At 33.8% G+C, this 17,021-nt stretch overlaps 1 protein-coding gene across 3 annotated transcripts in view; it reads right to left on the bottom strand.

Annotated features, from left to right (window-relative positions):
- Positions 1-1,242: 1,242 nt before the first annotated feature.
- LOC110102920 (E3 ubiquitin-protein ligase SHPRH) overlaps positions 1,243-17,021 on the bottom strand; it is a 40,850-nt gene continuing 25,071 nt past the window's right edge. For 2 of the 3 annotated variants that reach the window (XM_028700648.1, XM_028700649.1), the window contains exons 12-21: positions 14,296-14,509; positions 14,022-14,213; positions 13,372-13,488; positions 12,742-12,987; positions 11,750-11,957; positions 9,700-9,914; positions 9,041-9,112; positions 4,569-4,720; positions 3,123-3,351; positions 1,243-1,900 (exon numbers count right to left, since the gene is read on the bottom strand). In XM_028700648.1, coding sequence (XP_028556481.1) covers positions 1,622-1,900; positions 3,123-3,351; positions 4,569-4,720; positions 9,041-9,112; positions 9,700-9,914; positions 11,750-11,957; positions 12,742-12,987; positions 13,372-13,488; positions 14,022-14,213; positions 14,296-14,509 — 1,924 coding nt within the window. In that variant the 3' untranslated portion in view covers positions 1,243-1,621. The remainder of the gene's footprint in view (positions 1,901-3,122; positions 3,352-4,568; positions 4,721-9,040; positions 9,113-9,699; positions 9,915-11,749; positions 11,958-12,741; positions 12,988-13,371; positions 13,489-14,021; positions 14,214-14,295; positions 14,510-17,021) is intronic. The other variant, XM_020831439.2, reaches the window with a different exon arrangement.

Below are 17,021 nucleotides of genomic sequence, written 5' to 3'. Positions count from 1 at the left end.
TCTTACTATATATAATACATATTCATATATCTATAGATTACAAATTGATGGCATAGTTACATAGAAGTTGATAGCATGTCCATAAAAAAATGATATTTAATGAGGATGTAAAAGTAAATCGTTGACCCGAATTAACACCCCTAACCTTGACCAACCAATCCATGGTTTTCTTTTCCTGTAACCTTCAGTCCCATAACAAAATACATGGAAGGTCTAATAATATTGGACTGTTATGTGATAAATTTATTCATATTGAGCAATTTAAAGATAATTAATATTATTAGACAGTTTGAGATATTATACAAATTCTTTTCATATAGTGCAAGTCTTCCTATATTATAGTGCAAGTCTTACTATATACAATACATATTCATATATCTATATATTACAAATTGATGGCATAGTTACATACAAGTTGATAGCATGTCCATAAAAAAAATGATATTCAATGAGAATGTTAAAAGTAAATAAAATTTATAAAAAATTATTCAACTGAAATAAGTTAGCAGATTATTATGCCGTGCATAAAGAGTGAAAAAAAGTTCTTTAGAGATAAATCTTAGACTTCATTTGAATTTTTTTAAGTAATTTTTTATTATAATTTTTTTGAAAGCAACAAAAATAATAATAACTAAAAGTTGTCCCAAAGAAAGACTTAGGCTTCGTTTGGGACAGCTTTTTTACTGCTTTCTAAAATGGAGTTTTAGTACAAATTTTTTTTATTTTTGTACTAAAACTCCGTTTTAAAAAGCAATAAAAAAAGCCGTCCCAAACAAAGCCTTAACATAGGCCAAAAAAGTGATTCTCGACTCTAAGGCTACGTTTGCGACATCTTTATTATTGATTTTTAAAGCAATTTTTTCATTACAAAAATTTTTATACTAAAAAGTTATTTTAAAAAACAGTAAAAATTGTCCCAAACGAAGCCTAAATAATTGTTAGTGTGGAGTAGTCGAAAATTTATTGAGAGGCCATAAACAACTATTATTTTAGATTAAGTATTTGTTTGGGACTCCTTTCTTATTGCTTTCTAAAGCAGATATTTAGTAAAAAAAACATTTAAATTTTGTATTATAAAACTACTTTAACAAGCAGTAAGAAAACCATCCCAATCCGGGATCACCTGAACTCAAATTTCAACAAACTTATAGTCAAACCGAGCGCCTCAGAAATACGAACCCAATGACACCAAATTCGACTCAATCTGAGCCCAAAAGAGTCCAAATCAAAGACCCGAAGCGCTGTTGGAAAGTTTGAACCACAATTTGAATTACCAAACGGTTCCGAAACATGACTTGCTAATGAAGTTATAATAGGGCAATGGGCTTACTGACAACCATATGACTTGTTAACATGCATGTCAAAGGTATATAATGACATTATATGATATTTCTAAGATTGAAACAAATAGGAATCATAAACAATTCATTTAAATACTTCTATACCTAAAGAATGACCTAACTTTGTCTAAATTTACAAGATAAATACCAGAGGAAGCATCCCATATCAGACTGGACTCACTGGCCTTTCATCTCAGGTTTCTGCCTCTTCATTATTAATTCATATTAGAAGAGCTGATGCAGACAAAACAATCAGTCAGAATTAATGGCTTCCTTAAAGCTCATTGTTGGTTGCTATGAGACGTCATGAATCTCCTCTCAGCAGCAAGACCAGCTGCAGCAGCAGCAGGCAAATGCCTGAGGCTTTGTTCAGCTACATTTACATCGTCAAAATTTTCCGACGAATTTTCGACCATGGAAGAAGTAGGAAACAAACTCTCTACATCTTGCACTGTGAGCACAGGTTGATCTTGTTTTTTATTAGCTTTAGTACCAACCATGGAATTTCCACTCCGACCCAAATTCAGCTTATATATGCTTTCCTCCACAGTGTTCTTCACCTGTAATCACCAAAAATAAAAAATAAAAAATAAGCCTCACAACTGCATTACATGGGCTATGAATTTGACTAAGGGTTCATTTGGGACGGTTTTTTTACTGTTTCTTAAAGCAGTTTTTTAGTAAAAATTTTGTACGAAAAAGCTGCCATAAAAAGCAGTAAAAAAGTTGTCCCAAACGAAAACTAAATTTTAAGATCACTCTAAAGTCAGAATGAATTTTTGGCTTAGAAGATTTGAATTAGAACCATTGAGCAAACTAATGAGAGAAGTTTGGGTCAAATTGATGTAGGGTAGGAGAGAATTGAACTAGCTTGAGATCAAATTATACTGTAAATGCATGCATATGTATGAATGCATGAACAAACATATTTTTCTATATATTTATATTTACCATCATCAATAATAATATCAATAGTTTTATGAATCCTGATTTTCTATTTGTTCTCGTTGAGAATTTTCTTAGGTATATACCTATTTTTTACAAATCATTTCAACCCGAGGATACTCGGGTCTACTCTTCTCCTTCTTAGTTCTCCAATGTTAATTTTGTCTAACTAATTAATAGGTAAGTATTCAAATTAATTAACTCAATTTATTTTTAATTATCTTATCATCAATAGATATCACTCCAATCATTTTACTAATATAATCATGCCTTCATAAATAGAAAAATATTGTATTCTAAAAAAACTAACATCTAAGAGCTATTTGTTTTGTTGAAAAAGAAATGCAAACTAAACTAAAATATAATGTAAAAATAATGCAATGTATTTAAAATGTTGGGAGCTATTTGGATGAATATAAAATAAATGCAGATGATTAGTTTTTTGTTTAGTTTGAAGTAAAATAAACACAATGTAAAGCTCAACGATGATAATGATCGGTGGTGGAGGGCAACAATCGTCAATTGTGGAGGAGGTGGTGTGCGGCCCGCAATTTAGATTAGAAGTTTCTTAGAAGATGGATCAAAAGCGAATCAATCTTGGCTTGCATCAATCTCGAATTAAAATGAATGAGTCAAGCTTGGCAAGAATTAAGAAATGAATGAGTCAAGCTTAGCAAGAATTAAGAATTAATCAAGATGGCCAATATTCAAACCTAGCTTGCCTTGAGATCAAATAAAATGATTTTAAGCAGATATTAACCTGTGATCGGATCAACTCGAGATTAGATTGTTTAAAATCCTACATAGCACCACAAGGGATGAAGATTCCACACTTACTATAAACCGATGAACAAATGTTTTCTTTTCCTGCCCAATTCTGTGAACACGGCCAATTGCTTGGGCTTCAATCGCTGGATTTAGGAGAGGTTCTACAAGTATGACATGTTGGGCTTCCAGGAGATTCAGCCCGTTCGATCCATGCTGGATTAGGATCAGAAGGACTTGAATGTGTTTGGATTTCAAGGGTTGTTCTCCTTTAAATTGAGCAATCGCAGCTTGTGATTTCCTGTGAGTTAACTTTCTGTTCTTAGTTTCAGCCAATGCAATAAAAGTCTAGGCAGATATTAGATAAGTTGCAAGCCACATTATTTAATTACTCTTGAATAATCAAGAAACTAGTAAACTGCTTTTGAGGCATGCAATTTGTCAAATGATCTAAAGAAGAAAGACATTAAAACTTTAAATAAAAGAACAAGGAAGAAATTGCACCCATGATAAGAAGGAGACCAAAAGAGCTAGTAAACCAGATAAACGTTCCATCATGCAAGTAAATGCTTACGCCAAAAAAAGAAAATCTTCTAAAAGCTTCATGAGAAGTTTAGAACTGAAAAGAAACAGTGTCTGTGTTTAACAAAAGTTAAAACAAGCAGTAAATCAAGAATGGAAGTTGGAGTTTTTCTTGATGCCGGAAAACATTTTGGGACAAAAAGAAATCTTCTATATTCTTAGGAGCTCTATGGCATCCTAATTTAGGTAAACTTTAAGATTTAGCTTCAATTAAACCAAACAGATTTTTTGGGACTTTAAATCCTATTGTTTTGTTAAACCCGTTTTAATTCCATTATTGGCTCAATCAAGGATTAATTAAATCTAGTCATTCATTGCATTTAACTGATTTAAGAATTTCTCTCTCTCTCACAAATTTAAAATCCGGAAATAAATAGACAAATAATTTATCAGGATTTAAAAAGACTTAGCAATTGTCAAGCAAAATAATATCCAGATTTTAATCTTCTCAAGATTACCCAAATCTGATTTTACATTATTTATTAAATCCAACTGACAGCCGTTAAGACCAGAAGAGTTACAACATGGTCCGAAATGAAACCAAACAAACCAACTTTTAAAAGAGAACTTGATGTTGAAAATGATTTGGGGGAAACAAAAACCTTCAAAATAGCAACATTATATGTCAGAAGAATAGCATATCTATTAGGTTTTGATTATGAACTGAAAAGGTCAATGGAATATTGGTGAATCATTATGAACATTTTAAATAAAAAAAGAATTCAAAACTAAAAGCTACGCAATTTGAGCAAAGTAAACAGTCAAAAACATTTATGCAAGAGAAAAGTTGTTCTTGTCAATTATTTATAAGGTTGATGAACAATAACTAATCCTTTCATAGACTAGCCCATCCTCAATACAGGCCTTGTCTTCCAGTAAACAGAAGCAAATAATTTCAAAATTCAACACAGGAAAGATTGGTCCCTTAAAATTTACCTGCCACCTTTCATCCGAACATACGAAATGTTATTAGAATCCAGTGCATGCTGCAATACATCAAGGACATCATTCCAGCTGGAGAAAACAAGTACTTTAGCTTTTTGATCAGTTGATTTTATCCACAAAATCCTCCTTGTAACAGCTTCAATCTTCAAAGATGAGAAATAGATATAAGGGCTTCGGTTTTCTATAAAAAACAACAATATTTAAAATGCATGAAGCTTAGATCTCATTGTAATATACGAAATTTTGAAATTATTTTAAGAGATCTAACAATTCAAATACTTCAAAAAGGGGGGAAAAAGAAGCAAGCATGTACTTCGTTGCTCGAATCAGCATTCTTACAAGCCAATTAGCCTTGGAAGAAACTAGAAGAAAATAAATGGCACAATCAATTCTCTGTTTCACGAATTAACCTGGCTAAGTACACATAAGATGATATCTGGTAACAAGCATGTACAAAGGTTCTGTTTAATATAGATTAGATCGGAAAAAAAAGGCATGGATATATAGTCATGCCTTCATATCTTTACAAGAGGCAAAAAAAGTAAAACATGCCCTTAGGTTTGCCTATGCATATAATTTTCTAAGCTTTTATTAATATCAATTACCATCTTTATGTAAATTGGCACAGCCAACCTTAACGTTCAACTTCTACAAAGATCATACATTATGATGAAACATTGATCTACAATTTAGGAACAATCTCGAGGTCTAATTTGATTAGCATCTAAGAAAGGTTAATCCTCACTAATAATACTTACTGTATATTTTTATGAAATGAAATTAATTGAAAATTTTGTATTATTTTGCTTTATTGATTTTAAAAAATTTCAGTTGAAATAAGTTTTCCTATACTACAAAATATTGAATCATTTATCTAACTATTGAGACTATCTATTAAGGTGCTACATCCATGTTGTTGATTCATGAACATATCATCTTGAAATGTCATTAAATGTGGGTTCATATAACTTTTATTGATGTAAACTAAGTTGAACTTTCTTTCCATCTGTAAAACTTTTTTAACAAATGATTAATTAATAGCAAATTATTTTAATATTTCTTTGTTGAAAATTATTAAATTCAAAGAATTAGAGAGGGAAAAGACTTAATCATATAACACAAAACTATCCATATTTATAGATTTATACAAGATATCTTAATAAAAAAGCAAATAACTATGGAATCATGCATAATTGCCCTAATATAATCATTCCCAAAGAGATCGGTGTGATCCAGATGAGCCTCCCATGGATCCCCATGCTGGCCGTGGGATTAACAGGCCAAGGGACAGTTGAGATTTAACAGTGTGATCCAGGTGAGCCTCTCATGGATCCTCATGCTGGCCGTGGGATGAAGGGCCAAGGGACAGCTGAGATTTAACACTTCCCCTCAAACTAGGGAATACAGATCTGTCACTCCTAACTTGATAATTAGTTATCAAGTCCCTTGTTAAGAATGTCTGCAACATTGATTTTGTCCTTTTTCCTACACCTGGTGCATCTAGGTTTCCCCTTCAATAAACTTCCACTGCTCTTTCTTTAGGAGTAGCACCTCTACATCACCATCATACAAAATTTTATACATTCTTCTTTTGATCAAAAAATCAACAATGCTATCATAAAACCTCTGATCATCTGGCCACCAAATTCATATCTTTGAACCAACAATTGTGTCATTCAAGCTTTTCCTACACTTCCTTGGTCCAGAAGCCTCTTGTACGCCTTGAGCTCGCTTCCATCTTGATTTTGTTTTACAGATATCTTTAACATTGTTATGATCTTTAATCAAACCTTTCATCGTAGACTTCTCAGAGGAGAGAATTTCTTTTAATTTCAATTCTTTGGCTTCATCCTCAACATTCTTAATTCCTTTCTGCTTCTTAGTGCCAGCAGTTTGCTTGTTTTTTTAGAATGTCACTCTAACTTTTCTTTGAGATTCATTTCTACCTCCATTACTACGAAGTTTTTTTTTCATAATTACTCCGAGCTTTTTTCTTATTACCATCTCCATAATGATCATTGCTAATTGACAACTGCAATGAAGCATTTCTTCCTCCTTTGCGAGAACTTAGATCTAACCTTCTAGCGGGCATTATTGTACCTAAATCCAAGCTATGTTCAGTATTAACTCTAGATTTACCACTATGATGGCGAAATTTAGCATTTTGTTTTGCAACCATGGAATCACAATTCCCATTCTGAAAAGATCCATTATTCATCACCGGTCTGAAAAATTCGCCTGCATGAGGACAAAAAATTTCACCTTCCTGTTGTACAGATCTCTGAGTCGAGTCATCAGAAAGGAACCCCTCATATAATTTATGATCGGCTTCTTGATTTTTACCAAAAGCATTCATTTCATTATGTATCGAAGTGCCAAGCTTCCCCCGAAATACATCTGCAACAATTTTGATGTAATCACTTAACAGAGCACCATTACCATTAAATAATTTAGCCAAATAAGACTTTAGCCTCAAGGAACAGTTAACAAGTACTTTCTCAGCTAGCTTCTTGGCTGCGTGCAAAATATTTTTTTCAACAACTTTCATACCATCCAATAGACATGACATAAGCTATGTAGAAATACTTTCAGTCTCCTCCAAAACGAGTGTCATGATGGTCTCCATTGAGGAGAAGATAATATTATAATGCTTTGACCTTATTGTCTTCAGGAAATGTTGAAACATTTCCAATATCAAATCATCACAATCAAGATCTAATATGCAATACAGGATCAGACCTTTGCAATAGTTTCAAGTAATGAAACTCTCTTCAAAAATGAATGGCTTGACACCTCATACAAATTCATGAAAGCTCCAACAATCAGCCCAAATATCTCCATTATATCATCATCATATGGAGCATCTTGTGATGTTATTCTTGTTATTTCGCTAAGAAAAGATGCAATGGAAACCTTCACATCCATGTTTGAGTGCCCTAGAAGATCCTTAGCAATCAATGCCTTTATAGCAGGCTAAACAGCAGTCAACATTGAAGTAGATAGAGATTGTTCCATTCTTGACAATAAATTTTCAGCTTTATCAAGTAGCAGAAGTTGTTGTAAATCAGATGGAAGAGATGCCAACTTATTCCCAATGTCTTTGACCCCATCTGCCAACATTAAATTATCAGGCAAATTTGCACAGATGTGCACGAGAGGCCAAATGTACGACAATAAGGGCTCCAAGCTCTCAGTCCCTTGTAGACACGCACAATACCACTGATCCAAGTGTTTGGCTCTACTCAGGCATGCACGTAGAAAAACTTTTGCACGACTCCTCCCGATGCTCGCCTCTACTTCTGCGTAGGTAAGAACGGACGCACAAATGCTTGGTCTCCTTCGCACGAACGAGGATTCTTGCTCGCTCCTCTCCGCTCGACTTTCAAGAAGAGACGCACAAAGAAGATGACCAAGAGAAATGCCGCTCCTCTCTCGATCGCATGTAGGGATAAAGATTAAGCCTGATGCCTCCATTCCCAAGAGGAGGTATTGGCCACTGTCCAAATGCACGTGGGAGGAGGCCCTGCACTCGACTTCTCTTACTTCTGCTCAATCGAATCTGGTCGTCACATGCAAGAACGAAGACCAAGCCCGATGTCGTCGTTCCCAAGAGGTCCTGGCCACTATCCAGATGCATGATTTCTCGTTTCGTGCAGTCGCATGTGAGCTAGAGGAGGCTTTAGCTTGGCTCCGCTCTATTCCACCCCAGACACACGCAATAGGAGCCCTCCCGCTCAATCTCTCCTTAGTCTTGGACGCACAAGAGACTCATGTTTCCGCTTCTTCTAGCCGCAGGCACGAAACAGAGGACACGAGCAGTTTGGACTGCTCTCGACTCTCGTTCAATCTCCAACGGCACTTGCTCCTCTTTGCTTCCTTCAGTTCGTATATCAAAGCGATTCCAGAAATGAAGGTTGGTGGTGGAAAACTGGATTACATCTCTTTATGTTCTGATATCATGTTAAATTCAAAGAATTGGAGAGGATAAAGACTTAATTTTATTACACAAAACTATTCCTATTTATAGATTTATACAATATATCTTAATAAAGAAATAAATAATTACGGAATAATGCATAATTGACGGTTGAGATTTAACAGCGTGATCCAATTGAACCTCCCACGGATCTCCATGCTGGTCGTGGGATCAAGAGACAAGGGACGGTTGAGATTTAACAAAAATAATAATGCTAACCAAAAATAAATGTCATGCTCATTTCTTAACTAATTTGGAAGCCTATTATGTACGTACTTACACTGTTGTGAGTAAAGAAGGTTCAAGATTTGCTAACGATTCTAAATAAATGTTCATTCCATATTTCTTGGTTATTCGGTTATTCCAAATTTGCTATTATTTGGAAGTTTATGCAGGTGAATGTACATTAACAAATATGTCCTAACTCTAAATAGTATATTTAAGTGATTGCTATTTCCATAGAGATATTTCTTAGGGTAACACAAACCACGTTAGATACTATTGCAATCAACGAGCTAATGCATCTTCTAGTCCAAACTCCATCTTTACATATATGTATCTGTATCAAAGGCCAATGAAAAGAAAATTGATAAGTTTTGCCTTTAAGTTCATAGGACAATGATAACTATAAACTAAATTTTAAATATTTCACAACGGCTTAAGACAATAGCCATAGAAAAATGCAAAATGAAGAACAACTAATAATGCCAAACAGCAATTTTTAGGATGCCTTTTAAAAATAGAAGTCATTGGTATTTCAGCTATAATTTTAGCACTAAGTTAGTTATTCACCTTAAATTTCATTCGATTTGAGCAATTTTTTGGTATAAAAATCTGTAATTACTATGAAAATGTATTGATCGTCCAATAAAAAATATTATGAGCAAGCATTATCAATGGCCAACTAGTAGTAGAACATAATGAATTATGGCCCACGATGAACTGGGATAGTGTAATAAAGAGCAAAAATCAGAAAATTTAAAAGAAAAAAATCTTTTCCATCCATGAACAAGCTTTGTATGTGCACACACGTCTGTGTATAATATGATATATGTCTCCAATATGAGACCTAACATGCAAATAGGTCAATCTCTAGGCGCCATCAATAATTAAAAAACTCTCATAGGTGATATAAAAAAACAAAACCTTTGTTCCGTAAGATCCTTGAACAACAATTGAACACTCATTCAAGTCTTGAGCATGTAAAGCTTTTGGGGTCCTTGAGCCACAATCTTTATTTTGTTTCTCATCAACATAAGCAACATGCTCTATCACCGTGCGTTGGCGACAAGTTGGACACATAAGCCAATTTTGGCACTTTCCTGGGTGAAGGATTACTTTCTCTGTCAAGTGTAAACAACCTACAAATAGGACCATGAAAGAAGAAAAAATGGTTTACAAACACAAACCAACATTTTTTTATATATTTAATTAGCAAAAAGAGAATTAACTGTACTTAATAAACAAAAAGGCACCAACCTACCTGACATATAATGGGAAAATCTTCAAAGAACTAAACTTACTAAGTAACCAGTGCTCTCAAATAGATAAATAAAGTGTAACAAAAATCTCATCCAAGAATTTCTCCAACAAATAACTTGAAGATCTCACAAATAACTTGAAGATCTCACCAATATGCTTTAAAAAGGAGCCATCAACTTCACTTACGTGCAAGCAAAAATAATTCAATAATTCAATGATTGATCATTAGGGTTATATAGTACTTGTGTTTCTGGAACTACAAAGAGGGTGACAAAGAAAGAGACATTCTAACATTTGGGGGTCAGCCAAAGTAAGAAATTGACCATTGGAATATTGTTAATTACAATCTTCACATACATTTAATAGAGGGACCAGCCAAGCAAAGTAGAAAAGAGAGTAGAACCATACTTCATCAAATTTCAATTTTCATACGAGGGATGAACACGCCTTGAAAGAAGGTGATAGTACTCTTTGAATGCTCATTGATCTTGTCTTCTTAGGGAAGGCCTGGACAAGCACAAAAGAAAGGAGAGTGGAAGCCTTCTTGATTGATCTTGTTCATCATGTACTTGCCGTAAGAGAGAGGAGGGTGACCATGCAAAGAAGGGAGAATCACACCTCCATGGAATAGATTTGTTTAATCTCTATAAAATTAATCTGCATATACATGCTTGATATAGATGTCAAGGGTTGCATTAAACATTGACTTATCATGCCGAAAAAGCCGCTCCTAGACTCAAAGGTATGGATAATTGAAGCATGATGAACAATAACTTAAGAGTTGAATCCAATACCATGTGTCTCAAAGGTTTAAAGCATTAGTAATTTGATAGCATTTACAAGGTGGGTTCTTGAGTGAATCTTGGCAAATAAACTTGGCATGCTTTAGGTGTTGGTGGATAGGTGGCCGCTCGAAGTAAAAAAGCAAACATTTTCTTTCTGTGTTTTATTTATTTATTTATTTTAATATTCCGAGAATCAACTTTAATCATTAACCTTATTAAATATTTAAATTTAATAAAATAATAAATATTTAAAAATCTGAATAATCATTCGAGCCTGCACGCGAGCCGAGCCTCATCAGGCTCTAACTCGAGCTCGTTTAACAATCGAGCTCGAATTTAAGCTCAAGCTCGAGCTCGCGGGTCGATAAGCTTGGCTCGCAAGCTCATTATTGAGTTGAGTTCGAGCGGGCTCACGAGCCAGCTCAACTCACTTACACCCCTAAACCAAATGTAGCATGACTAGAAGTTGTTAAACATATTTTCACCAACCAAAATAAATCCTTAAAATTGCATTAAACAAGAATGAATAAAGATTGATACTCATAAAGATAACTCCAAATAGTTGGTATAAGGTTGTGAAGGCAATGAAAAAAATAAAAAAAGTTGTGAAGGCAACGAAAAAAATAAAAAATGTTGTTAAGGCAATGATGATGATGATGATGACCATTTTTAGTTTGCTGAAAAGATACAAACGGTATATAAATCCTGCTCAAAGAAATTTTCTTGGAAATTCCAAGAATCCCAAACACCCTTGACAAAACAAAATCCCGCTAACCCAATCAAAACAAACTTTTTTATTTTCTTTCATGGGGCCTCTTCCCTAATTTCCTATTGGAATAACGCCACAATCAAAACAAACTTGAAATCTTGACCAAGCCATACTTTCATAATGGAAACTAATTTGAACAAAAAAAGGAACCGGTACTCACATTTACAGCAAATAACATGCCCACATTCAAATACCATCTTCTTGCTGTCCATTTTTTCATGGCAAATGGGACAGTGGTCATCTTCAGTCTTGAAATGGCATTCTATTTCATCAGATGCTGTAGTGTTTAACATGTTAATTCCATCGTGATCCCTGGAAGATGGAAATTGGCTTCGATACTTTATTTCCACTTTAGATTCCACCAATCCCTAAAGAAGGAAAAGGTGAAGGTCACATTACTTATCCAAACTAAAGCATAAGAAAACAAATAACCATTGTAACCTAAACTTTGTAAGAAGAAATGTTATGATGGCTCGGATAAATTTTCAAAAAAGAAGCAAAACAATTTTCAAAACAATTTTCATTGATTCAAACTTTATTCTAAGACTTCATATTCACTTGCACCTTTGCTTTCAAACAACACAGATGGAGGAGACATAAATGCAAGGTTCTCAGGCCCTGAATTTTTCTTGCGACTGCCTTTTATTTTAGAAGCCTTGGTCAGAGTAACAAATGTAGAATAAGAAAGAGAAGCAAACTACAACATTAGTTAAAAATAACACTTCTATGAAGAGAGAGCAAAACTTCTTTTTATAGTTTCATTTTTTAAATTCCTATGGAGTTTTACTAGATTTTATGATCAAGAAAAATAATGTTCGTAGATCAATGCAAATAACTTTGTCTAAGCCAACTTCCCTGCATGATGGTTATATAGCAGGCTAAGATTACACTGTTTAAGTTGTTCAAAACTATGGTATGGCTGCAGTAATAAACCACATTGGCATTTGACCTCCTATCAGACAATACATTCTTGACTCGTAGTAAGCATTTTAGTCTAAGCTTTTTATACCACTTACTTAGCCTCCTTAAACATGACTTTGGTTAGTACATGCCAAACGAGCTTGAATACTTCATATTTAAATGCAGACATAATTCAACCAACAAAAAGACAGCAATTTGATATACAAGTGAAAATGTCGATAATAATTATACCTTCAGATAGCGAAGTTGCCCTTTCATGCGTGATAACAAAGACAAAGATGCAAACTTATCACTAGAAAATTGCAAGCTACAAGGAATCAATTCTTCTCTACAAAGAATATTTATAGCAGTTGGTTCATCCTCTGTTTCCTTGAGCCGCAGTCTAGAGGTAGACAGCTTGATTTCATCATGAGCACCCAATAACTGAGCTTGCGAACGTGATAATAGCCTTGCTTGAGTAAATTCTCTACGCATGGCCTGTAGAAAGTTAATAGAAGATTAGTAATTCTGAAGAAAGTAATAAATTTACTCAAGCAAGGCTATTATCACGTTCTTCTATTAACCCAATAGAAGATTAGTAATTCTGAAGATAATAGCCTTGCTTGAGTAAATTCTCTACGCATGGCCTGAGCACCCAATATATGTAAATTCTCTACGCATGAAGCCTAAAATTGCAGACAAACCATAAAACAACATTTAGTCAAATATTTCCATATATTCTGCACAAGCATCTCTCAGCATGAGCAAGAAGGGCATCAGAAGGGGGAGAGAGAGAGAGAGACAGAAAAGCATCAGGATAGGTGCGTGGGGGACATAGTGACTTGGCAGGGTAGTGCTAGAACAGTACCAACAAATACGCACCTCAAAGAGTAGTAAATGTCTTCTAGCTAATGCATAATCTTGTCTCCCCAAAATTGTTTTCGAATAACTTCTAATGACCCCTAGAGTAATCTCCAATTCTGAAGGATGTCTCAAAACCTGCACAAATGAAAACATGCTAAATCAAGATATGAACTGAAAAAATTTGTCAAATGCAGGAGTGTAACCTTTGGAAGCATCTAGTAACTGTCGGCAAGGAACTTGCTAATTACAGCTTCTATTTTTTAAAGAGAACATCAGATAGAAAACATAATTTGAAGCCATAAATACTAATGAAACGGAAATTGACATATTTTTCTGAAGCTTTGTTCAGTTGCAGCCGCAATTCCAGAAAAACAAGCACAGGGTACTTGGTCCCATAACTTCGATATTACTATAAACGCATTAATTTTTTTATACATTTCTCTTCTCGTTGATTTTTTCAATATGCAAGATCAGATATTTGTTCACCTTCATATTCAAAACAATTCCACCAAATTGATAAGATAAAAAAGTTAAATCAGAATTCATGGACTGATTCTGATTTTAGACGCATAGAAGCATAATCTTTCACTTGGGAGGATAAATTTTATGCAAACACATAAGCTAGCCAATGCAGAACAAAGGGATAGACCGTGTAAATATAAATTAACCTCAATATTTTCTTTGGCGTGCCTCTGTTTTCTTTCTCCATTATCAACACTCAATCCGCTACAATCCTTGCCATTACGAAAGAAACTATTTAATGCATACTTCCTTTTTTGATGGTCCAATGCCTCCTCAACCGATGCAATGTCACCAATCTCATTTCCTTTTCTCAAAAGAAACAGCTTCGCCTCATATTTCTAGCATTGCAATTTATTACCTTCAAAAACCTTGTAACACGTACTCCAGTGGGAATGATAAGCAAAATGCAATATTGCAAACCTGAAACACGAAATCTAATTCACAATGAGTGCACAAGTTACCATCGCCGCCACTGCAATAAGGGCAATATCTCTTGCGTTCAACATCAGCATTATCTGGCATCTCCATAGTTTGATCAATTTGCAAAAGTCGGGTAATTAAAGCTTGTCTAGAAGTCTCTAAAGAATCAAGACCAACTTGCATGGTGTATCTCAAACCTTTCATATTTCGAAACCTGCATCATTAACAGATCTTTTAGGTTATCCAAGGTAAGAAAAGCAACAAAAGGAGGGAATTCTTTACAAGTTACAACATCTATTTACTCTGATTGTTCACAGAATGCTGATTTGAAAAATGGAGGTAAAGTTACTGTTCTAAGATAATAATATAACTAGTAAACAGATAAAGATTGTCTCTAAGTCTTATAATTTTGTTTTGCAATTGTAAAACGATACTCAATATTGCCTAGAGATTGCCTAGAAGTCTCTAATTATAATTGTTTTGCAATTGTATAATCTAAATCTTCAATGATATTCACTTGTGAGAGTGTAAAACAAAAAGAGAATTATGGTACAGCTGATTGATGTGAAACATACATGCATGGATGAATTGCTTTAAGGAAATTGCACACGTAATATTCCTGGAACAAAGAATTATATCTTAATGTTGGATTTAACGACGCAATAAAACACTAAGAGCGGTAAGACGAGCTTAGGACGAATCACGTGCATAAAAGTTAAAATCAGAAACAGTCAATTTAATCTAATGTTGCATACATGGATGGTTTCAACAATAAATCCCTATGCTAACAATAAGAATAGTCACTACAAGAGATCTACATAAAATATAAAATAAATAGACACGATCTTAGCCGTTGATCTTCGATGTCGTCATCACTGATACTTAAAATAAGTCAAATGATAACAACAATTAAAATGACAATCTAATAATCTATGATGCAAAATGATCCCTAAGGTAATAGCATGCATCCCTTATTTCATTGTTAACTTCTAATCAACTATTGAAGGTTCAAAGAAAAAACTTGAAGTAAACATCTTGACTGCAACATCAAGGTTTATCCAGGGTAAAGAGGAAATGCTATCAATATGTGGAGCATCAACCATCTATAAAAGCACCAAAGATGCACAGAGAACAAGCGAAACCAGGACAACTATGGCACCAGTACCGCTCCTCTCCTCGTAGAACTGTAGCATAGGATGATCATGACACCCATGAGGGGCAGCCATTTAGGTTTTTGTTTTTTTTTTTGTTTTCCTAAGCAATGTTCCAGTAGACTAATAAGTTCATGTTGGGAATAATCCTTAGAGCTTCACACAAATTTCTACATCTTATAAATAGAAATAGTGATCTTTCAAGTGGTATTGTGAAACTTCTTATGCCATTGATGAAATTTACATACAATCTATAAGAAATTTATTATACGTTATCAATTACACCAATTTCTTCATGAATTTTCTTCTTTTCATCTTATTTTTTCTCTCTTTTTTTCTTTGAAACGATTTCAGTCAAGAAAATCATTAGTTTCAAATCAGGTAGTTAATTTTTTTTTTTAATGCAAGCTTTCTTTTTAAATATTAGAAATGATTTTTTTTATTAGATTTAAATGAAAATTTGACCGTTAACAAGACACAATGGAGGAAAAATGATTCATGTAGCCGACCCACGGAGTGGGATAAAGGTTTGATGTTGTTGTTGCAAGCTTTATTTTTAAATAACGGAATGTCACATCTAGAGTAAGGACAATGCAAGGCATAATCCCTAACACCTCTCTAGATCGTTTGAAAATCTAGATCTTAAGAGTTACAAACACCAAGGAATTATTGAATTTACCATCATCTAGTAATTATTGCATGATTTTAACCTCTTAATTTAGAATCATTACGAAAAAATTTCCATGTTCCATATTTTTTTTAAATTTCAGCAAAATAGAGTTTGCAATTGGTTCATTTTTTTCTTGCATATCATGTGATTAAAAAATTAAATTCGCTATCAAGGTCAATGGTGTTACATTAAAAGTTCATTGGAAAAGTTTTCAGCATCAAGTCTTCCTTAGATTTATATTTACGAGAAAATTATTGAATTTATCCTCAAATATTTTCTGAAAGACTAAAATAGTCCTTTATTATATAAAAATATCAATTTGATCTTTTAACTTCTAAATAGAGGCTGAAGTAGTCCTTGTGTGAAATCATTTAGATCCCTATTTAAAAAATCAAGAGACTAAAGTAGGACTTTTAAATAGACGAAAATCATTTTGGTCCATCGTAAAGAGTCGAGGGATCATTTTGATCCTTCTCTTATATTAACCTAAGATCAACTTACAAATTTTTTTGGAGAAATACAGCTAAGTTGTAAAGTGTGTGAACCCGTCCAAATAATCAGTTTTATCACGGTTCAAAGCAATAATAACACTGTCCAGGTTCTCTTGAAAAATTGCTAAAAGCACATGATCCTCAATCATTCTAGTTGAAAGAATTTGCCAAGAGAATGCACCATGTGATACATCATTAAGACGATCATCATTCAAAGGCACTAAGCACCAACACTACTAGATGCCATTCAGCACTGTATGCTATAAATTATAAAATAAAGTATAAGCTGGCAAGAAAATAAATACTAATACACTTTCTGATTTATAAGCTGGAAAATATCCACTTCAATGGCTAACACCCGTGTAGATTACCAAAACTTGTGTAAGGAAGCAGCAGAAAACCTAACTTTTGAAA

Source organism: Dendrobium catenatum, unplaced genomic scaffold, assembly GCF_001605985.2.
Source record: "Dendrobium catenatum unplaced genomic scaffold, ASM160598v2 fragScaff_scaffold_1567, whole genome shotgun sequence".
Lineage (NCBI taxonomy): Eukaryota > Viridiplantae > Streptophyta > Magnoliopsida > Asparagales > Orchidaceae > Dendrobium > Dendrobium catenatum.
The sequence above is the reverse complement of the archived record's forward strand: the minus strand, read 5'-3'. Positions and strand labels throughout refer to the sequence as shown.